Below are 23,050 nucleotides of genomic sequence, written 5' to 3'. Positions count from 1 at the left end.
AGGTCTCTAAAGGAATCTACAACAACTACAGCTGAAGTTTACATATCTTACAGCTAGTGGTTTTTATATATATATATATATATTAGGGGTGCAACGATATTCGTATCGATATTGAACCGTTCGATACAGTGCTTTCGGTTCGGTACGCATATGTATCGAACAATACAAAATTTGTCATTTATTTTATCAATTTTCCTTCTGACGATGCTGTCTGTGTTGAGCGCTCAGTGAATCTGTGTTCGACTACTCCGCCTAGGCTGCACTGTCCAGCGCAGATCCACTGAGCGCTCAACACAGACAGCATAGTCAGAAGGAAGAGCGCAGGGCAAGCTAGCGAGACAGAAGTTAAGCTCTCCTTGCAAGATGGACCTCCCCCACTCTCATTCAGATCTGGCGTTTGGAATTATTTTGGTTTTCATGTGACGTATGACCCTGAAGGTAAGCGAGTCATGGACTAAAGTAAAACAGTATGTTGGATGTGCCATGCAATGCTCAATTACATTGGTGTGAACTAGTGTGTTAGCGCAGTTAGCTCGTTAACGTGTTGGCCGTCTAGCCCCATGCACGGAGCGATCGGCGGTAGCTCGTTAACGGAGATTTGCCGTGTTGTGGCGTTAAGGTCATTTCAACGAGATTAACCTGAAAGCACTAGTGGGAACACAACGAATATGACTGCACATTTACGCCGACATCATCCTAGTGCAAAGACCAAAACAACAAGCATGCTACAAACTTTAGCCGAGTCATTTAGACAGCTGTTAGCACATGATTCTCCTTATGCTGCTGAGAATATAGCCCAGAAGAAGCGGATAGTATAGCTTTTATTTTGGAAAGAGACATTTCTCTGTAATAAACTCTCTTTTCCAAAGATGAGTGATTCCTCAATCAGATACAGGGCTCGCAATATCGCTAGCCCGACGTCCCGGAGCTAGCGATTTTTTTCAGTCGGGCTACCAAAATCTATCTCTTCCCTGCCCGTCGGGCTATTGTAGGAAGGAAAATATATGTCAATGCTTTTGCATTCTTTCAGAAATGTAGCTGGGTAATTATGTCATTGGCATCTGTGAGCCACTGTCAATGTGACATATTGAAATCGTGTTTGAATTTGCGCTTGTTTTTTTGCTTTCACTTTGCAATCGTGCGAACTGTGTATAGAGAGCGACAGCACTGATCTGTGAGTGATGATAATTTGTGCACCAATTCCTCTGACATCGTCTTATTAATCGTTAGCTTACTATGCAAACATGACAAGTGAAATCTCCTGCAGCTTAAACATGTGAGAGGTTGATCGCGCAGAGAATCGCTGAGCTTATGTGAGTGCGCGTGTAAAAGCATTTCAGTTCTGCTGAGCCAAATAAGACAGGTCAGGGTGAAGAAGTGACAGCCAAAGAAAAGCTTACCACAAAACGGAGAAGTTATGACAAATCAGACTATAAGGCAAAAAGAAAGTGCAGCTTTATGGTTTCATGGACAAAAGAATTTCTGTGGCTGCAATATGATGAGCTAAATAACCAGGGCTGCACATAAGTGGTCCGCAGGTGTGCATTCGCTGTCAAAATAAAAAACACGCACAAGGGTTAGGGTTAAATTTAAAAACTGTACTTTTGAGTTAAAATATATATTTATAATTTTAATAAATGACAAATTAAAAATGCATGAACATTTTTTGTATCGAAAAAATATCGAACGGTGACACCAAAGTATCGAACCGAACCGAACCGTGAATTTTGTGTATCGTTGCACCCCTAATATATATATATATATATATATATATATATATATATGCGTATATATATATCTGTATATGCATAGCAATTTTTAAAGTGGTCTTGAGAAATGGTTGTCCAGCCTTTCTGAAGGGCTTTCAAAGGATTTCAGAGGATTTCTGTTTGTTGAGCTACTTAAAAGTGACCTAACTCTAGGGATGGAGACACGACAGCCAACTTAACCAAGAACCAATTTTAAATTGTATCTTTGTTACTAGTAGCCTGCTGCAAAAATACATAATTTGTTGCAAATTGTTGTTGTTTTTTTTAGCAGAATCTCCAAAAAATGCCAAAGACAGCACAGTTTAACAAGCATAACATTGTATTTATGCAACAAAAATGTGTTTCTCAGCTTTTCAGCACAGAGTGCCCTTAAAAATTGATGAAAACTGGAGAAGTGGAGGAGAAAAGAAGAAGTGACGGGCTTAAAAAAAAGTATCTGGAGCAGATGAACTGTACCTGAAAGTCAAGAAACAAAAGTTATCCACATCAAGAAGCCATTCTGATTAGCCATGGATTGGCCTCCACATGTGGGATCTTCAGTGTGGCAGCCAACATCCAAAGAATTTGAATGTCCATCAGGAAATGTGGAGAGCTATTCCTGAAGACTACTACAAGAAATTACAGAAAAGCTCATCTAGAGTTCAAGTGTTGAAGAATAAAGGTGGCCATGCCAAATATTTACTGTCAAGCTCACTGGAGCAAAAACGCTGGTTTATAATGTATTTCTATGTACTTTTGCACACGGTTCAATAAATCACTGCATCTTTCCATTTCTGCAATCTAAATATCTGGGTGCTGAAATGAGGGGTGTCGCGAGACTTTTAATAGTGCTCTCTCTCTCTCTCTCTACATATATATATATGTCTATAAGTATACACTGAATGAATTGGCATGACATTATGTCCTAGTATTTATCAATAAGGTGAATCTTTTTGTGGAGTCAGACTAATTAAATGACAGGTTCTTAATAAAACCCCACGAATGTATCTGTATTAGCTCCAGAGATAAAGATGAGAGGTCACAAATTGTTTGTCTCTTTAGGCTTCTAAAAACATGCTAATTAAAACACTCTGAAAAAGGGATTGTGAAGTTAGACTTTATGAATTATATACACCATGTCTTTGATATGTGGTGACAGTTAGACATGACTTTATTTTAAGGGTCACAAGAAAAAAAATTACCCATAAGTTGTATGGGATTTGCAGTGGAATAGAGATAATAAAATTTTTAAATCAGTGCATGAATCAATTTATTATTAATTTAGATATAGTGGCTTATTTATTTAGGAGTACATCTAATGGCTCTACTACAGAGGAAAAACAAAACAAAAGGGTTTAGTTTGACTTTTTAGGCTCAAGAGATTTCAAGCTAGCTCAGTGTGTCATTTATTTACATGTGGCATTGCCGGCATGTGTTAGAGACTATTGGTCTGAAGAAAATCTGCACGCTAAGTCAGTTTTATTTATACAGGTGATAATGACAAATCACACATTTGTCTAAAGGGGATTTTACAATCTGTTCAGCTCACTGTCTATCCTAGGCTAAACTTGAACAATCAATAAATGGCCTGTATTTATATAGCACTTTTACTAGTCCCTAAGGACCCAAAGCACTTTACATATCCAGTCATCCACCCATTCACACACTGGTGATGGCAAGCTACATTGTAGCCACAGCCACCCTGGGGCGCACTGACAGAGGCGAGGCTGCCGGACACTGGCGCCACCGGGCCCTCTGACCACCACCAGTAGGCAACGGGTGAAGTGTCTTGCCCAAGGACACAACGACCGAGACTGTCCGAGCCGGGGCTCGAACCGGCAACCTTCCGATTACAAGGCGAACGCCCAACTCTTGAGCCACGATCGCCCCAATCAATACACAGCAACAAGCATTTTTTCAATCATAGACTGTACATACATGTCTGTGGACTTCTTCTCGAGGTAGCCACACACTAATGCACAATTATTTTCAGCTTTACCCTGAACGGGACCATAACTTACAAAGTTACCATCATGTTGTATTAAATGTGACATGAAGTCAAAATATTCCCAGGGTTAAAAAATATAGACAATATATTTTATAGGCTTGTAAATAAAGTAGAGTCTCCCTCTGCTGGCTGTTGGACAGAATGCAGGTTTTAAGGTGCTTCCACTGACTTCACGTTTATGTCCATCTTTTATATACAGCCTCTGCTACCCACACGGATACATTCACGTAGACATGCTGTATGGAAACATTTGTGGGAAGGGTCATTTTGTTTTACTTGTACCGAAGTATATTATGGGATTGCAATGCAATGCCATGAAGATAATCTTGCTGCTCCCCAGTATTAGCCCTGTGTTACCTGGGGGTCTATAATGTGAAATAAGTCAAAACACCCTTGCTGTTGACGGTGTCTATGGTAAATGGCCTGCATTTGTATAGCGCTTTTCTAGTCCATAGGACCCCAAAGCGCTTTACACTACATTCAGTCAGTCACCCATTCACACACTGGCAATGGCAAGCTACATTGTAGCCACAGCTGCCCTGGGGCGCACTGACAGAGGCGAGGCTGCCGGACACAGGCGCCACCAGGCCCTCTGACCACCACCAGTAGGCAAACATGGGGTTAGTATCTTGCCCAAGGATATTTGACATGCAGCCAGCATGCAGCCTGGGATTGAACCACCGACCTTCTGATTAGTGGCTGACCTGCTCTGCCACCTGAGCTACAGCCACCCCTACTCTTAAAGTGGAGGGATAATGGACAGTTTATTGCATTTTACTGCAATAAAAAGGAGCCTTGTTACAGTGGCTATGCATGGGACACAATGGCATGATAATAAACACAAAAACAATCTCTCCTGCTTTTAGAGTAGAAATTTTTACAACATGTTTTGAATAATGCATTAAAAATGGACCTAAGGAGGTGGAAATAAACATCAATCCAAACCTATAACCATAACACACATACACCCACAAACCGATAAAATGACTCATTTTAATGACTTTGACTGTCTCCGAGCAGTGAATAGGCAATTTTGGGCATAAAATACATCTTGACCATTGTAAACATGTCTGTCTGAATTTAAAAAAAAGAGCCCTATTTCTTTTATAATTTTTTTTTTTATTAAACTTTCATTTTAACTATGCTATTTAAATGTTTTATCTCATTCTTTCCAGCTGATTTGGTAAAGTAGTAAAACAAAGTAATACAACTACAGTAAAACAAGTAAAAGAACAACAAAAACCAGAAAAAAGGATTTTCTGCACTCTTCACTCAGCCACACTCACGTCTCAATTTCACAGAAATTACCCTAAAAGGGAAAAACACAGACCAAAGCAGTCGGATGTGACGAGTGGCATGTGGAACACAAGATTGAATTCAATTAGTCCGCTGATTTTGACTCATAGCCGTGCCCACTGCCCCCCTGGCGAGAGCAGCAATGTGCATTATGGGCAAATGGAGAGCTGCGATTTTATGCTGCTTAACACCTTTAACAGGCAGCTGCTTGGAGACGGGCACCTCTGTAATGGGTTTCTGGCTGGAGCTCAGGAGGGCTGGGTGGAAGGATGCTTGATAGCATCATAACGGTCTGGTTGGTCAGCAATGGAAGCAGTGGTCAGGCTGTTTGTGTGTATGTGTCTATGCAAGGCTGTCAGCTTGACTATTGAGTCAAAGTTCTTCTTCTTTGGCACCTTTCACTGACTTGTCTGTTACTGTGCCTGAAGCGCGTGCATGTTTATACATTTATCCATGGCTGACTTATGGATTCAGGCTTCAGCTCCTATCTCATTCTGTCTCCATCCACAGACCTTTCCGCCTATTTTTTAGGTGTTACAGACTAACGGGATACAAGTTGAGGATGGAGGAAGGGAGAAAGGAAGAAAGAGAGCCAGTGTGAGTGTCAGCATACTGTTTGAGTCCTGTGGAAACATAATCCCTCAGCCTCTTTCCTTACTGGAAAATGTATGAATGTAAAGTGTAAGGCCGAAATACCCTGTATATCTTAACTTATGTGTGTGTGGAAGAAACAAAATGTGTGTGTAGGTACAAAAGGGCCTCTGTCACGGTCAGCTGTGGGAGGTGAATAATAAAGAGTCGTGCTTCTCCAGCCTCCTACCATCATTACACTCATTAAACTTCTTATTGGACTGGGAGAGCAGTGAGTGTGTGAGCCAGAGAGGAAAACTTCTGTGAATATAAGGATGGCTGCACTTACATACTGCTGCAGAACCCAGACGTTTAAGTGTACGCTCCAGATGTGAGAGTGACTAATCCTCTCCGGTGCCTACGTCTTTATCTATTGTGGTCGAGTCTGCAGAGACGGAGGCCTAATGTTCCTCAAGTCTCGGTGACACATCAGTTCAATTAGCGGCACCGACCAAAACACACTTTGTCAAAGACAGACTCCTCTCTCTTACTCTCTCTCTGCCTACCAGTCTGACTCCATAATGAAGCTCGCTCTCGGCCAGGAGCAGGCTACACAGCAGTGCGCACACAATAACTAAAACGGAGCAGTACAAAAACACACACGCGCGCACATGCACACACACAAACACAAGTGCGTTCACCTGCCAGACTGCCTACACAAACACTGTGTGCTTAACTTTCATTTCACAGGCTGGCTGCACAACTGAACTCCTCACAGGTAAATAGAACAGCTCTCAGTTTCATTAAGCAGCTCTGTGCATCGTCAGTTCTGCCTGGCCCACGTTTGACTTATTTAACTCCGCCAGGCATATTCAGCAGAGAAGAATGGTTCCTTTTGATCCTTGGATGTGACAGACATTTGATATACTTTAGTGTACAAAGTAGGAAACACCATAGTGAAGGATGTATTCTTGAAGACAGCGCAACTCTGAAGTCTTCTTTCATCTACCCGTAGGAACTAAAAGGAATAAAACCGTGGCATTCACAATGAAGTTGTAGCTCTCGGCAAGATCTAGTTTAAAATTCTCTCTTATATGCTGTCTTTTTTCACGACTTTTATTTTAATCGTAGATCATTTCTAACATAGTAACTTCATAGCTTTAATGCGCTAAAACTGAGTGCAAGTATGCAAAACGTGACACTAAATTTCAAATCGTTCAACGCAGAAATGCAGTGTATGGAAAATGCAAAGAGAATACTAACTTGCATTTTAAATGAAACTCAAATTAAATTCAGCTTGAATTTCGGCAGTAATGCTTCATTTAATAAAAACGACTGTAGATCTCGCCGTACACGGGTCGGTCTTTTTGTCGGTAAGCTGCTGAGGATGTGATTTGAAAAATGAGAAATTAATGGAGGTTTAGGGGAGTGAAAATTATTTAATCACGCAGGGACCAACTCTCCATTTCCCCCCCCCAGAAGTTGAAGAAAGATCTATTTGTCAATGCCGCTGAAAAGTTTTACAGATTCTAATCACCTACAACCATTTTTCTTCCTTCTATCTCATTGCTTACTTCATGCTTATAAATAACAGTCCTACTTATTCTGCCCTCTGACTTGAGTCAGCAGTTGTATGTGGTAACTGATTGTAACTTGTGTTGAATGTATCCAAACATACTCTCTTGATATGCTTTTACTTTGAAATGTCTCAGGAAGTGTGGGCAGTGTGATCCAAACATGTGACAAACATGCCTTTTTCCACTTGAACTACAATCAGCTTATTTAGGTTGGTGTACATGGGAGGAGGAAAAAAGGGTGGAGCAGTCTACAACTTGTGACAAGCAAACATGTGGACATTACTTTGATTTTTAGGAAGAACAAGAGTGCGAAGGTAAACTGCAATCTGCATCCAGGACAGAAACACCTACGTTATACTGCTGACACAACGCTGGCTCTGTGTAAGCTACTATACAATCAATTCCCAGAGTGACTTAAAGCTGAGTGTGTGCTGACCCCAGCCCAGCAGCCAGAGCCTGAGTTTTGGCAGGTAACAATGGCAGCAATGAGCAGTCAGGCTTATAGCATTGTAGCATCCATTGCCACCTACGCATGCTTCCGCAGTAGAATTGCTGTGATGATTGCCATGAAGTCTCTTTCAGCTGCTTTTCAGCACTAAAAGAAAAACTGTAAGCGTGTCCTATCCTATTAGGACAGGGATTTGTATCAGTGTAGGACTGAGCCTCAGGATTATACTGCTAACCGGTAAATATGTGGCAATGCATTTAAGTACATATCATGAGCAGTGAAACAAGTAGTGTAACAAACTACTCTCTCCAGAGAGTAATTAAGTAAAGTAATGCGTAATACACAATAATGTGTAAAACACTTTTTTATGGGTAACGACGCCAAGACTAGTTGCAAGATATGAAGGAAAGAGAGAAAACTAAATGATTCAGGCCTGTCTGTGTGCAATAATTCACTTTAATTATTTATATAGCACCATAGATTCGCCAAAGCACTTTATAATGTAAAGTAAATAGATAATCACTAAGTTCTAGGTTTTTGTTGTTTTACACCCTTATTAATTGATCTAACTTCCCTTTCAATGCACAGTGTTTGTCTTTTGATGCTTATTGTCGGGGCTGCAGTGACGCTCATGTATCATGATGTAACAACATCATTCTTTCTGCGCTCCTGTTGTTACAATTACAACTGCAGCACTCTTGCTATGCTAGCTGATGTAAAAGTTAAGTCCTTTCTGTTGTTTTGCTCGCTACAGTTTTACTTGTAAATTTTCACCTGTGTGCACAAACTTTGTCAATACGAAGCACAAGGTATATTTCCTGGCCTGTGAAAAGTTTGTCTGGCCATGGAGCATATAGCAGGAATAAATTCAGCATGAAATTTCCCCAGCCCACGTTAATGATCCCACTCTAAACACAGTGAGCGAGCTGCTTCTAAATTTATTTAATTATTTTAGCCTTGTTTCCAGAATTCATAACCTCCGGCAAATAATAGCTTTTCGTCTCAATACTGGGGGAAAGAAATACCTTGCTTCCAATTCATCCAAGGTTGACTGAGCACACTTCCAATTCTGTGGTAAAGTTTTAAGTCACAGGAAAAGATGGGGTTAAGTACTGTATTGCAGCTATAGTGCATCACTACTGTTTTATTTCCTATCTAGCTTAGCTAGCTTCCCTGGGGACTCAACACTGAAGAGTGAATACACTGAATGTGATGGAGCAGCACTGTGTGGACTTCAGACTGATGAAGTTGCAGTTATGTGGCCTTTTTCATCAGCAAAAATGAGGCACTGAACTGTAGTAAGCCTGCAGCTGAAGCTTATGGCTATGACACACGGGGCAACGTAAGGGCAGGTTTGATGGAAATAAAGCACCGAGAGAGGTTGTTCCTTTAATCAAGCATCTGGCAGCATTTTGTTTTCAGGGTAGCGGGGTTGCATAGTGAGCGAGGACTCTTTGATTTAAACTGAAATGTCCTTGACCTGAATCCCTACTAGTTTTAGTTGAGCTATTCTGTTTCTGACTGTGTTGCGAGCACCCTGTGGAGGGGTATAAGCAAAGAAATGTTTGCTTCAGGGATCAACAAAAAATCACAAAAAAGTAAGAACTGAACTTTTTTTTTCTGCTCAGGGATTCATTTTACCACATGTTGGGAGCGTTTTGACAACAGAATATTTATCACCAACTTAGTTCAACTTTGCACACTCGTCAAAAAGTTCCAAAAAAAGATTTAAAATCTTTCTCTTTTTTCAAAACAAGAAGCAGATGTTAACCCATTGCTGTCAATACCTATCTGACAAACACCTGGAGCTGACCACAGGTGGCTGTGACAATATAAATCCTTACAGGTAAACGCAAAGGCGCAAATGAACATACGCGCACCTTTGTTGATCTAACACCCTTTCCAGGTCTCAGTAGGATTCCCAGACTAAATAAAGTAGCTGTGATGACAGAAGCTGCAACATGTGTGTGTTTGTGCGTGTGGTCTCCTTCTGTTTAATTAAACATGTGTCCGGGGAAAGAAACGCACGCAGATGGCACATAAAAATGAACTCCATCACATTTTGGGGGTTCTTGAAATTACCGTTGCTGTTATTATCCCCATCATATGTGGAAATCTTTAAGATCTGAATAGAAATGTGTGTGGATATGGGTGTTTTAAATGCATTGGAGCACTTGTTATACATTAACAGCTGTGCCTTTTAGCACCTTATACGGGTTGTAAATAAAAGGCAGCAAATGGTTCTCTGATCTGAGTAAATGTGTGGCTCTAATATAACTTAGAAAAACCGTCCAAATAAGTCTTCCCCGGCAAAGAATTGCCTCTGAAGTCAGTATGTAATTACCTCTCCGGTGCCTGAAACGTCCCTAATTAAGTCCATATCACAATGTTAGAAGACAAGGAGTCAATGAGAAAACAAAACAAAGGAGAAAGGGACAACAAGTGAAAATGCAAGAGCAAGAAGGAAGAGGGAGGAGGAAGACAACTTGTCTAAACAAACAGAAAATTTATAAGAGTCAATGCAAAGTGCCTGTTTGACCTTTCCTGCTTTCCTTTGTGTAGTACGACTGTAACTGTGACGACGCTGTCACCTCCACGGACACACGCAAACCATCTTTAACATCTCCTGTCCTGTTCCCTCATTCCTAATGACAAGTTGCTCTATTCCTAGCGTGTTAATGGCCACCATGCAATGACAGGAATATGACCACAGGAACCGCGTGGCTCTGTAGGTGCACGAAGCAGGAGATGATAAGGTACGACTGCTAAATTGCTACTTAATGGGAGGTCAGTCTTTTTATTTGGGTGTTCTGCATCGACTAATGTGTCACGAGCAATTATCACATACTATATATGCTCGCGAGGTATCAAGGTCTTGCGTGGGATGTTTCATCGTTTACACTGTATTATTTCGCTTTACAACAGACCATTACACAACCTCTGTAATGTGACTTTTTTTCCTGCTAAATGCGATTTGGGTCAATGAAAGTATTTTACAGCATTTTACTAAAATTTTCTAAAAGCAAAAAGCACCCAATTATTTAATTTAACCAAGTGAATGTCTGTGTCCAATCTTTTACATGAAAATTCTATGAAAATACACATAATTCTTATTTCATTTCTAAGTCAAAAGAAGTTAAAAAACATTCAGCTTTGGGCCTAAAACATTAAAAAAATCCAAACGTCTACTTAAAATGATAAAGAAAACACGCAAACAAACAGAAATACACTTCAAGAATCCCATGCATCCACAAGGCCCTGACCCATATTCTTTAATCCGTTTTCAACAGGGGGACAAGACGCTACAGCTATCATGTTCGTTCTCTCTTATTTTTACCAGGACTGAGGATGAGGGAGTCTGTGCGTGTATGAAAATAGCAGCAGAAATAACACAAGCATCACATCATTCTGTCATCAAGAAGAACACTCGTATTTCAACACTTCCTTGCATCATCTTTGCTTTAGAGACATCTTTGTGGCAGAAAATAAGCCTATTCATATGTGGAATGATTACAGTATGTGTGTGTGTGTGTGCGTGCATGGTATTAAATAGGTCTTGGTAATAAATCTGATGGCTGCTGCCACTGTATAAATATAGCCGGGGGATTTGGTCGTGTTAGATGTTCCCATTTCATCACCACTGACGCTTCGTCGCATCAAATGGCTTAAGCTGAGCTCCCAAACAATGAACAGCCACAGAGAAAAGACGGGTGTTAGAACGGTGCATATGAGAGGCATTGTTCTGCATGACATACCTGACCACACCCGGGACAGTCGTTGCCGTTCTCACAGGTTCTCCGGCGTGACTGGATGCCGCCGCCACAAGGCACAGTGCAGCGTTCCCACGCCGACCAGGCGGACCAGTAGACGTGTGGCGGGCAGGGCAAGTGTTCGTTGCAGTACCTGAGAAGTCACATAAGCACAGATTTAAACTCATAGTAGTCAAGCGCAGCCACATTCAGCTGATGGCTTATCTAATGGCAAGTTTATTTGTATAGCACAATTCAACAACAAGGTGATTCAAAGTGGTCTCCAATACATCCAACTGGCAAATTTCACACACAGCAGGACGCTCTACTTAAGCTGATTTAGCCTGACCATGGTTGCCATGCATCTGCAAGCCACTCAGCAATCATCCTCAAACTCAGCTTATCATATCATTCTGCTTCTGTATTAAACAATGTCTATCTATAGCTCCTGCTCTGCCCCACTAGTCTGCAAATAGATGCAGATGGAAATACCTTTCTTCCTTTAACTGCAGCAGTCCTGACTCAAAGATAAATTCAAGACCCCCAGCAGGAGAGAGAGAGAGTTATCGAGTACTTTTGTGAGTTTATTCTGCTTAAAAGGTGAATGTATCTCTAACCAGTCTCATCCTCTGTATTCCAGGTTGCGTCACTGACCACTCTGCACTTCATGTCAGTTCAACAAGCTGTAAACAACACTGTCATGTCATGTTTAATATCAAACTCATAAGCAGCTGTCTTTAAGATGGTTATTACCCTCCAAGAAGTAACTAAAGTGTCCAATAACACTTCATCTGTAGCTGTTTCAGTCTTCAAAAAAACTCCTGAGGCTCTGACAGGAGTTAGGTTAAAAGCTTTCACAGAGGATACCTTATTGAATCATGTATAGGAGTCTCTGGGATTGTCTGTGGAAAATGGAATAGCTTCTTTATCTGACAGACCACTGAAATTATATACGAAGGACACCGAAGACGTCACCGCACTCTTGAAACCTTGCACCTGCGCTACAACTACAAATAGCTCAGACCACAAGACAGGGATGTTTGAAAAGGCGTGTAAACTTCACTTCCAACAAACTTTTGTAAAAACCAACATCCCTCTTTGATGTGGCCTTGGAGTGCAGAGAACACAGCTCGGTGCGAGTCTGAAGGTCTGTAGCGTATGTCTGTGCATAATGTTGTATTAGCCACTGTGGCTTCAAAGTACAGTTAAGAAAATTGAATCTCAAAACACAACTTCCACATGTAGTTTGCATAATTCATTGACACAGCCTATTAAAAAAGCCTCACATGTGCATGCATCATCTGTAATTACATCGTTTTACAAGACAGGATTATGGCGATGTCTAAAATACTTTAATAGCTCAATCCTCATTAGGCATTAACTACAGACGATTGCCAGTCTAATTAGAGCCCTATAATTTATTTTATAACTCTTACACATGCTATAAAATTGCTTTTATTGCTATTTTGTTGTCTTTTTGCAGATGACCGCTTTTTGAAGAAAACCGAGTCTTCTTTAAACCCTTCCTCCAGAGGCTCAGGCGGGATATTTCCATTGTACCATTCTCAAACACTCGGCTATTGTTCACGGCAAATCAAACGCCACATTCTGTACACTCCATGTTGTTAAAAATCCTTAGAGCAGCGTCTTTCTTTCCACTTCTACTAATCTGCGCGGTTGTACAATACAGTAGGGAGGCGGAGTGTGGAAAAGTGAGGACAAGTGTGGATTACAATCTTGCGAAAGCCCAGAGAAGGGGGAAGATGCACAAACACACATGCTCACACGGACGACCGTGCAAACAAGTCGCGCGCATTAACTGCAGCAACCCAACACAATATGAAAAAAAAACAAAACATGTCCGCAATCAATATGTAGAGCTTTAGAATCATCATCATCATACACACTAATCATTTCAGACGAGCAAGTGGCTTTGCTCCATCTCATCTTATCCTTTTCCCTTCTCAGTAAAACACACAGAGCTGATCAAACCAAAAGCGAGGCTAATTACCCGCTATAGGCTGAGTAAGCAGTGCGGACGCTGTCAGTGTGCTGAGGGAAATACCAACAGAAGGTTCATAAATGCAGGCATTAACTGGCCAGACTTAAGCCTGTAGCGCTGCTGTTTCATAGCATTTGCTTTATCTTTAAAAGCTTTGCCTGCTGCAAACAATCAGGGCCAGACTTATTGGAGGCCTGTTGGCTAATGCAAAAAAAAAAGACGTAGAAAAAGAAGTTTATTTTGCCCTCAGAATCGTTGTATTTTGCGAATATGCGTGTCTGTGTAAATATAAGCTCGTGTCATATCCATGGATCTGTGAACATAAGGCCTGCGAGTTAATCCCAACAGAGTGCTTGAAGCAAGAACAGCGTATAGTGTGTCTTTGCTGCAGATGTCTAGCACCTATGAAAGAAACCCAGTGCCTCATAAAATAAAAGCCTCCACTGGCATTAAAAGAATCGCTCAGTGAGCAGAATTTGAAAAAACGCCAGTCCGCCTCACGCTTTTAACGACAGAGGTGGTTGAATTTTTTTTGGACACTGTGTTGATCACCTAATTTTTTTTTTTACATCTCTTCCCAATTTGTTTTGTGGCACAAGCAATAAACATTCCTGCTTCACCAGGACACACACATACACCTTTTCTAGCATCCCTTTCTTTTTCCTCCCTCGGGCAGTCTCAAACTGACACAGCATAATTCATCTGTTAACACATTTTCTTTCAGTGTCTCTGCTTTCCTGTTCATTTCTCTCTTCAAGCACTTAACACACACACACACACACACACACACACACACACACACACACACACACACACGCAAGACTCCTCCCCTTTCACTCCTGTCTTACAAGGATCCTTTTCCAGCTCTCACAGCTGGCCTCTAAGGTGGCCTAAGGTGTTTTAAATAGCTGAACAGAGCAAGCAGTGATGGAAGGGGAGATGAAACAAATGAGATTAAAGCTCGGAGAGTGAAATCGAAGGGTGGTTGGTGTAAAATGCGCTTCTGGCCTCCTGTGGTCTTTAGTGCCAGCCAGCATTTTTTGGGTTTGGTTCCTGAGTAAGTGGGCTGTGCCGGTCACTCTGTACATGTTTTGCTTAGGGCTCGTGGCGGAGCAGTCACTTTCTCAAGGACTGCTCCAGGAGCAGCAATGAGTGCCAGAGGGTGGGGGGAGGCAGGAGGTTAGACGAGGGAGTGAGAGGAAATGAAAAAGTGCTGGGAGAGGAAAAAAAAGAAAAACAAGTAATATAAGGTTCATCCTTGAAGGCCGTATCCTATTACTCACCCATCACGCTGCTTCTGTTGCCATGGTGACAACTGGTAACAATTTCTGTCTCCTTTCTCCTTCCCTGTATCCTCTGAACTGTGTTTATTTGTACTTTTACAGCCTTCACCTCGGGTTAACAGCAGGGGATGGATGAAAAACATCAGACACTATGGACACCAAGAAGGAATGCCGCTCTGTACTTGGATGGAATTAACTTTCTCTAAGACAGCTTGTTTCGTATATTTTTCGAACACACCTAAAGATCTTAAAGTTTTCCTCAGTGCTTTTCAGGTTCACCTTATTTAATTGACCTCATTTAACTCTTGACCTTTTCTACCTTGCTTCTTCGCATACTTTCTCCTTGAAAGTTTTTTTCAGGCCTTCAAGGTTGCTTAGAAACCATACAAACATCTTTAAAAAGGCGATTATTCTACAGCAAAGCCTCCAAAGCTTCAAAACGTGGACTCAGTCTGTGTGTGAAAGCCAGATAATTACCCAAGCGCAGGCCTATCCCACTTATTCCTTAATTGGCTGTCACATATTTGGACAGAAGTGAGGGGGGAAGGCGGGGAGGAAAACAAAAAGTCACAGCCAAAGTCGTACTTTCTAACAGCAGGTTGCAAATTATGGGGGAAAAAAGTTGTTTTCTTTTTCCCTTAACTTAAACATGCATGGATCCAAACGCACTTGTAAAGCTTGTTTTTACTTGAATCGGCTCATGTTGACCGATGTACACGTGTGGGTGTTGTGTTTGCATTATTCACCTCTCCTCGCGGTTCTGGCCCACGCATACTCGTCCGCCGTGGCGAGGGGTCGGGTTGCTGCACGAACGCTGACGCACCTGAAAGCCAATACCGCAGGTGGTGCTGCAGGGAGACCAGGAAGTCCAGGGCGTCCACGCTCCATTTCTATGGTGACAGACGAAGTAATGTCAGTCTGTGACTTTAGCCACTGATTGAGAAGCTGTGCAATTGGTCTTGCTTGTACCAGATTGTCCTGTCTTTATTGTTTAAGAAGAAGGTCTTGGCTGAGAAGCCATTCCTCATCGCATGTTGCTCAGAGGAACAGCACGACCTTTCTCAGGGCTAACACAGAGAAACACGCCGCCATTCACCATCACATTCACACCTATGGTCAATTTAGCCACACGGGAAGAGTAAGGACCAGCCTGCAATCTGAACCTTCTCCCTTTTTGGCGATGGTGCTAACCACTTCACCACTGTGCTGCTTGCTGGCGATCAGACCAATCTTTGTAGCACATATTAAGGGAAAATGAGCCAGTGAAACAAATCAGATAAAGGGATGTGTTTTCACGTGTCTGTTTCATTTTAAATGTAATAATAGGCTCCGAGTTTGAGATAAGCATTTATGATTACGCTCAGACATTTATTACTGCAAAAGATTAATTGACTGTTTCTAACTTCCCTTCATCAAAATGCCTCATCCTTCATGAATGAATATGCTCACATCCTTGTATAGCCGCCTGAAGAATCATGCAGCTCCAACTTTAACTGTGAGAGTTAAAAACAGTCACGTCAGCTGATGCGGTGCAAAAAAAGGCAACGCCCAATCAACACTTGTTATCCCTAAATAGGTGACAGTGAGGATGTAACACATAATGACTGGCTGTGTGTAGATACCAAAGGAGTAGATGCAATTCTCCAGGAAATTAACTAACATCTCAAACTCACTCTTAAAGGTACAGTCAGTCGTTTTCAAGGTTACTTTATAGAAAAAAATCAATGTTACTTATAAGTACATATTGATTAATCTGTAATTACATCTTCCAAGAAACTGATGCCTTAATTTAAAATTTGTAGAAGTCTCTATATTACCCCGCCATCTTGAATACAGCGACCAAAAAGGACATCAACTTGTGTTTTATGTCTGTGACTAGAGACCACATATCTAGTACACCTTACTATTGGGAACTGTCAACCTTTGAGTCACCGAGCAGCTGAATAGGGGAATAATGTTGACGTGCCCGCTGTTCAAACGTTACTCAAAGTTCCAGTTCTATCATTCCCTACATAGATGTATGCAAAAATATTCATAGACAATTTAGAAACATTTGCACATATGTGCTGCTGCATCAACAAAGTAGTTTACCTGGAGCAGTTGGCGACCTCAACACTGATCCCATGACACTGCTGCCCACCACACTGCGGGGCTGGGTTATCGCAGGCTCGCGTCCGACACAGACAAGACCCTGCACTGCCTCCGTCGTTGTGGCTACAAGTGGACCAGCCGGACCAGGCACCAAAGCCTCCATCGACTGTAACATTACGAACCTAGCAGCAACAGAGAAGGTCAAAAATAAAACACCTGAAAGTAATGGCTTTCTCAGAAAATGGTCATTGAGTGATGCTCTCAGGAAGGTATTGCTCTGTGAAATTCAGCCCATCGGTGGATGAAAACAGAAATCAATTTTCCTCTAATAGATGCAAAGAAAAAAAAAACATTACATCTACAGCACACCCCAAATTGCGCATTTATGTGCTGTAAACATAAGGAAGATACACAAAAATTGCATCAGGAAATGATGAGCGACGAAAACGGGAAAATAGAGATTCATAAATGCAGATCAAGGCTGTGAATGGACACATTCAAAGGACAGAAATATGAGGAAATAAAAGTGGCCTCATAACTGAATATGTGAAGCAAAACAGAATTGAACAGGAAGGCTCTGATATTGCAGCCGCTATGAATTACGACTGATGTCCTAGGCGTATGAGCTAAATACAAAAAAGCGCCGTTGTGAGATTCAGAGCTGCAGATGATATGAGCCATGTCGCCGCAACATTTCAGGATGATTTAAAAATGCAAAGAACACTTTCACACAAGGGGAAGAGGGAGCGTGATCATCAGCAGTTTTGGCAGAAGCAGAATACCGTCTGGCCTCCGCTCTTTTTGGTAATTGAACTCTGCTGTGTGCCTAAATGGGGTACCCTTGGCTGAGGCAGACAACATCAATGGGCTGCCTAGAAAGCAAACAACTATACAGCGACAGCCAATGCAGAAATATTGCAATATCATTTACAGCTGAGGCTATAAATGATTTGGTAGATGAATATTTCATGCTGTATATATCTCTCATTAAAAAATAAAGATCCAAAGAGAAATAAAATTACTTTTTTACTGTCAGGAAATGTAGTTTTTTTTCATTAAAATGCCAAAATAGAAGGGAAAAGGCGCCAGAAAGAGGACAATAGAAAAAATCTGAAAGATGATGAAAAGCACTCATATTTCTTTATGGAATATAAAAATAATACTTCCTTTCCCTGACTGAAAAAGCAAGAGAGGGGTCTCTTTTTATTCAAAAATATATATATAAAAAACATGGTTTAGATTTGGGCTTGGTGGAGGACAGGCAAAGCGGATACCTTACCAAAAATATTGAGTAAAGATTTCCATTTTACCTGAGTTAAAATTGGGACAAAAATGTCTGTTACTAAGACTTTCACCTCCCCTAAAACCACAGCAAAACACATTTTTTTGCTTGTTTCCAGACATGAGACTGTGAAGCCAGATGGCGATTATGAATAGGTTGGTAAAGCGTATCTCCTGTCTCTGCCTACACAACACTACTCAGTGTGCAAACCCTTGACTGGCCTCCAACTCCAGGCTTCCACTTCGCAGGAGAACAGACATTCAGCCAGTTTAGCCTTTGCAAACTGTTAATGGACTCACAGGGAGTGAAACTGTAGCTGTGATAAAAGAACGCTTCTTTATTTTCAGGTTTTACAAACTGCGAATGAATTGTTGTAGACTCCTACTGTCTGGCCATTCCTCAGTGTCAGCATATAAAGTTCATTTAGATTAACTCATGATCACTCTAAATGGACTAGACCGGACCAGACAAAGGTTAACCAAGAAAATATATACGCCATCAGTGGTGTGGGCAGTGATATGTGGCCACCTGAAAATGCATAAAAACTAAAGTATTAGTGGCTATGCAGCAAGAAAGAAATATCTTCAATCAGCATTTAAAGTAATAACTTGGATTTTGGGGGGCGGGGGAGATGTGAACCCCCCAAATGACAGATTAAAAGATAAGCCATGCTGTCTCACGTCCATGATTAGACAGATGACAATTACTTTAAGCTGTGATACTGTTAGGAAAATGGGAGCGACAACTTGATTTTTACACTTTTATTTTGTAAAATTTTACATCATATAACAACAACTTATAGAGAGAAGATATAAAAAATGGACAAAGCCACTGTGACTGTGTGAAACCAGACGTGAACATACAGGTAGTGCAGAATTATTAGGCAAGTTGTATTTCTGAGGAATAATTTTATTATTGAACAACAACCATGTTCTCAATGAACCCAAAAAACTCATTAATATCAAAGCTGAATGTTTGTGGAAGTAGTTTGTAGTTTTTTAGTTTTAGCTATTTTAGGGGGATATCTGTGTGTGCAGGTGACTATTACTGTGCATAATTATTAGGCAACTTAACAAAAAACAAATATATACCCATTTCAATTATTTATTTTTACCAGTGAAACCAATATAACATCTCCACATTCACAAATATACATTTCTGACATTCAAAAACAAAACAAAAACAAATCAGCGACCAATATAGCCACCTTTCTTTGCAAGGACACTCAAAAGCCTGCCATCCATGGATTCTGTCAGTGTTTTGATCTGTTCACCATCAACATTGCGTGCAGCAGCAACCACAGCCTCCCAGACACTGTTCAGAGAGGTGTACTGTTTTCCCTCCTTGTAAATCTCACATTTGATGATGGACCACAGGTTCTCAATGGGGTTCAGATCAGGTGAACAAGGAGGCCATGTCATTAGTTTTTCTTCTTTTATACCCTTTCTTGCCAGCCACGCTGTGGAGTACTTGGACGCGTGTGATGGAGCATTGTCCTGCATGGAAATCATGTTTTTCTTGAAGGATGCAGACTTCTTCCTGTACCACTGCTTGAAGAAGGTGTCTTCCAGAAACTGGCAGTAGGACTGGGAGTAGAGCTTGACTCCATCCTCAACCCGAAAAGGCCCCACAAGCTCATCCTTGATGATACCAGCCCAAACCAGTACTCCACCTCCACCTTGCTGGCATCTGAGTCGGACTGGAGCTCTCTGCCCTTTACCAATCCAGCCACGGGCCCATCCATCTGGCCCATCAAGACTCACTCTCATTTCATCAGTCCATAAAACCTCAGAAAAATCAGTCTTGAGATATTTCTTGGCCCAGTCTTGACGTTTCAGCTTGTGTGTCTTGTTCAGTGGTGGTCGTCTTTCAGTCTTTCTTACCTTGGCCATGTCTCTGAGTATTGCACACCTTGTGCTTTTGGGCACTCCAGTGATGTTGCAGCTCTGAAATATGGCCAAACTGTACTCTTGATGTAAATTTCCCGCACATTAAAATGATTCACCAAAATGCTCAACTGATCATAAGTAGCAGAGCTAAATGTTTTGAAGCTGAAATTGCTTCAGTGAAAATGTGATCTTGATAAAATATTGACTAGAAATGTTGTGGTGAGCTCATGAAGCTTTTGCCTCTGGCACAAAGAAAAAACTCACTGTTGCAGTTGGTAATGGTAATGCTTATTCATGCACATATATGCATGTGTAATTGTGTTCATGTATGCTCTTAATGGATATGCGGATGTGGTGTTGGCTAGCTTTCTGCCAGAGCTCTGCTGACAGATGCCATGGCTTGAGTGCCAAATATTTCCCTGAATATAAAGCCACATAAAAGAGCTACACAGCACTCTTGACTGGCTTGAAACTGATGTCTGTGAAACACTGCTCAAATTGATAGGCTTACCGCCCCCTAATACGGCTCCCAATGCTGGTGCACGTTAAAAATAAATGGAAGAACTGTTGTGCTAATGAACCAGCAGCCGGAGGTGAATGATTGAGGCAGCGTCCTCGATCATTCTGAGGGTACATGCAGTTCCCATAAAGTCAAGTTGTTCAGTCCTGAGATGTCTTTTGTTGTTGGGAAGGATATGTTTCACAGTGCTGGTTTTAGGGACTGCTCGTGAGCCGTGAAGATCTGGAGAGCAGGATGTAGCTTTCAATGGGGAAGAGTACAAATTAATGTAAGAAACGAATACATGCAAAAAAGAGAGTGAGCTTGCAGGTGGAGCAAGGATTATTGTGTTTTCTGCCAACTTTTGTTAAGTTTGAAAGCTGAAAAAAGAAAACTAAAGCAATCAAACACCAAGCAAGTAAGCTACAATGAAGTCTGTGCACATCACACAATAGCTTCATGATACTCACCGGGCATTTTGAGATGCTTTGCTCCCACTGGCTCATTCTGATGCTTTCCTCCAGAGTGGTGCATTTCTTTAGCAGCAGGTCCCAACCGCAGTACGGGTCCCTCGCTCCTACACAGGCTCTGAAAGGAGAGAATCAAGTTCGGCATTTAATGGGCTTTTATTAACCTGTCATGTATGCATACAGACACCTCTGCATCGTTGCTTGACATGAAATCAAATATCAGGAAGAAGAGGGAGATTACTGGGAGAGCTAAACGATAAGGTGCTGGAATAGGTGATGTATGGAAATATAGAACTGCGAGAGATAAAATGCTGGGGAAAGTGTCAAAAGAGTGACGGCACAGGAAATAAGAAAAAAAACAAGAGAGGGGTACAGAGAGCGTTTGGGAGAGGACAAAGAAGAAAATTTACAGTGGGAATGTAAATCACCATCATGCATTGCAATGCATCAGCATCCTAGAATTATCTCCTAACACAGTTTAGTGACTGATTTTTCAGGTAATCTTCAGTCAAACACCAGGATTACATTCATGCCATCACATACGGGCACACATACATTCCTGACTCAAATAGCTTATCAGCTCCCACATGAGAATGCTGTAGTAAAGATAACTGGGTCTGTTTTTGCCGTATCTGCTTCAGATGTTTTGCTGAGTGCAATAAAAAGCCCGATGTTACTATTTTCATATAAATAAAAGTCTGCACTGACAGCACAATGACATATCTTTGAGCCGCAGGCTTCAATGTTGCCTGACATGCCCCTAGTGAAATGTAACAAAGTTGTCCGTGGGTTTCATAACAATGAACCGCATGCACACACAAACAAGTGAGCTTATGCAAGCAACACATGATCATACCCTATCTGGCTGTATAAAATTGCAGAAAGGGAAGACTCATGCTTTCCTGCACACACAAAGTGGCTGACATAATGTCTGGGTGACTGTAGGTGTCCAGACAAAATATCAGGGCCAAAGACAGGAGAACAAAATGAAAGGGAGAAGTAACACGTCAGTACCTGTCTTTCATGGGGCCTTAAGGGCTGTACAGATCGTACACCTCCCATCGGTGAGCCACACAGCAAAACACGGAGACAGCCGTCTAATATTTCAAATAGGCAAACCTCAAAGAAATGTCAGTGATGATCCCAGAAACACTCCCTGTAGCTGCCAGTCCGTGTCCAAGATTTTATTACTTTTATCTGTTTTTTTCTGTTCTGAATTCTCTCTTTAAGAAAAAAAAAAAGCATCAGCGATGTGATGAAGTGCCATTATGGCTGCAGCATATATCACAGAGCCACAGCTGTAATATGAAGCCTTAAGTCTTTTGTGTATTCCAATAACAGCTCATTGTGCGAGAGACAAGGTATGCAGGTGTGATTCCTTTCCTGTGTGCCATGATGGATGGGATCCCAATCTTAGTGAGTCTTCACACCCCGGCCTCTGTCTCAGGTTTTCTTTGCCAATATTTATACCTTGATGGAGCTTCTTCCAGACAGACAGAAACTCAATATATCTGATAAACACACGCACACGGTCGCTGCAGCACTGTGCACGAGGCAGAAAACATGTGGTTTTGTGGGCGGGTCAATGACAATGAGCGACATCGAGACAGGGCAGCCGTGGGCACCTCCAGTTGCTCAGACAAAGCTGATTTAGAGGATTTTTAATCTCACCAAAAGCCCCTGATCAACACAAAGGCCTGGCTCCCTCAGATAAAGAGCATCTCGTGAAAGAGGGAGCTTTAAAATTTCGTTGTAAGCACATTTGCTTTTTTGACCATTTCAACTGAGATTAACGGTGTTGGTTTGTTGGTTTCTTTGCGCATGTACTCACTCTCTGCTCTTGTGGTAGCTGCATCTCTTGAGCGGGATCTTGATGACCTGGTCTCTCACACCCACGTATAGCTCGCTGCGGCTGTGCAGGATCAGCAGGCTCCGGATGTGCTGCCTCTTCCTGGGAGGGAACAGCTCGATCTCTTCTAAAAGGCAGCTCCCTGTAGACTGGTTGAGCGGGGAAAGCACTTTTTTGATAGTACCGTAATCTAGAAGAGAGAGAAAGAGCTGAGGTGAAGATTTGGTCACAAAGAGGAAGGAGGGTCATTTTCTGAACAAGAAAAGGTGGAGGAAAGAGCAAAAAGAGA

At 41.7% G+C, this 23,050-nt stretch overlaps 1 protein-coding gene across 4 annotated transcripts in view; it reads right to left on the bottom strand.

Moving 5' to 3' along the window:
* sema5a (sema domain, seven thrombospondin repeats (type 1 and type 1-like), transmembrane domain (TM) and short cytoplasmic domain, (semaphorin) 5A) overlaps positions 1-23,050 on the bottom strand; it is a 178,095-nt gene that overhangs the window by 42,509 nt on the left and 112,536 nt on the right. For all 4 annotated transcript variants that reach the window (XR_014278853.1, XM_082546503.1, XM_082546501.1 and 1 more), the window contains exons 11-15: positions 22,744-22,951; positions 20,913-21,030; positions 16,773-16,954; positions 15,428-15,571; positions 11,403-11,550 (exon numbers count right to left, since the gene is read on the bottom strand). Coding sequence is in view for 3 of the 4 variants with exons in the window: in XM_082546503.1 (XP_082402629.1) it covers positions 11,403-11,550; positions 15,428-15,571; positions 16,773-16,954; positions 20,913-21,030; positions 22,744-22,951 (800 nt within the window). In the remaining variant the exon portion in view is untranslated. The remainder of the gene's footprint in view (positions 1-11,402; positions 11,551-15,427; positions 15,572-16,772; positions 16,955-20,912; positions 21,031-22,743; positions 22,952-23,050) is intronic.

Source organism: Aulonocara stuartgranti (genome assembly GCF_965226115.1).
Source record: "Aulonocara stuartgranti genome assembly, chromosome: 9".
NCBI classification, from domain to species: Eukaryota; Metazoa; Chordata; class Actinopteri; order Cichliformes; family Cichlidae; genus Aulonocara; species Aulonocara stuartgranti.
Note: the sequence above shows the minus strand (reverse complement) of the source record. Positions and strands in the feature narration are given on the sequence as shown.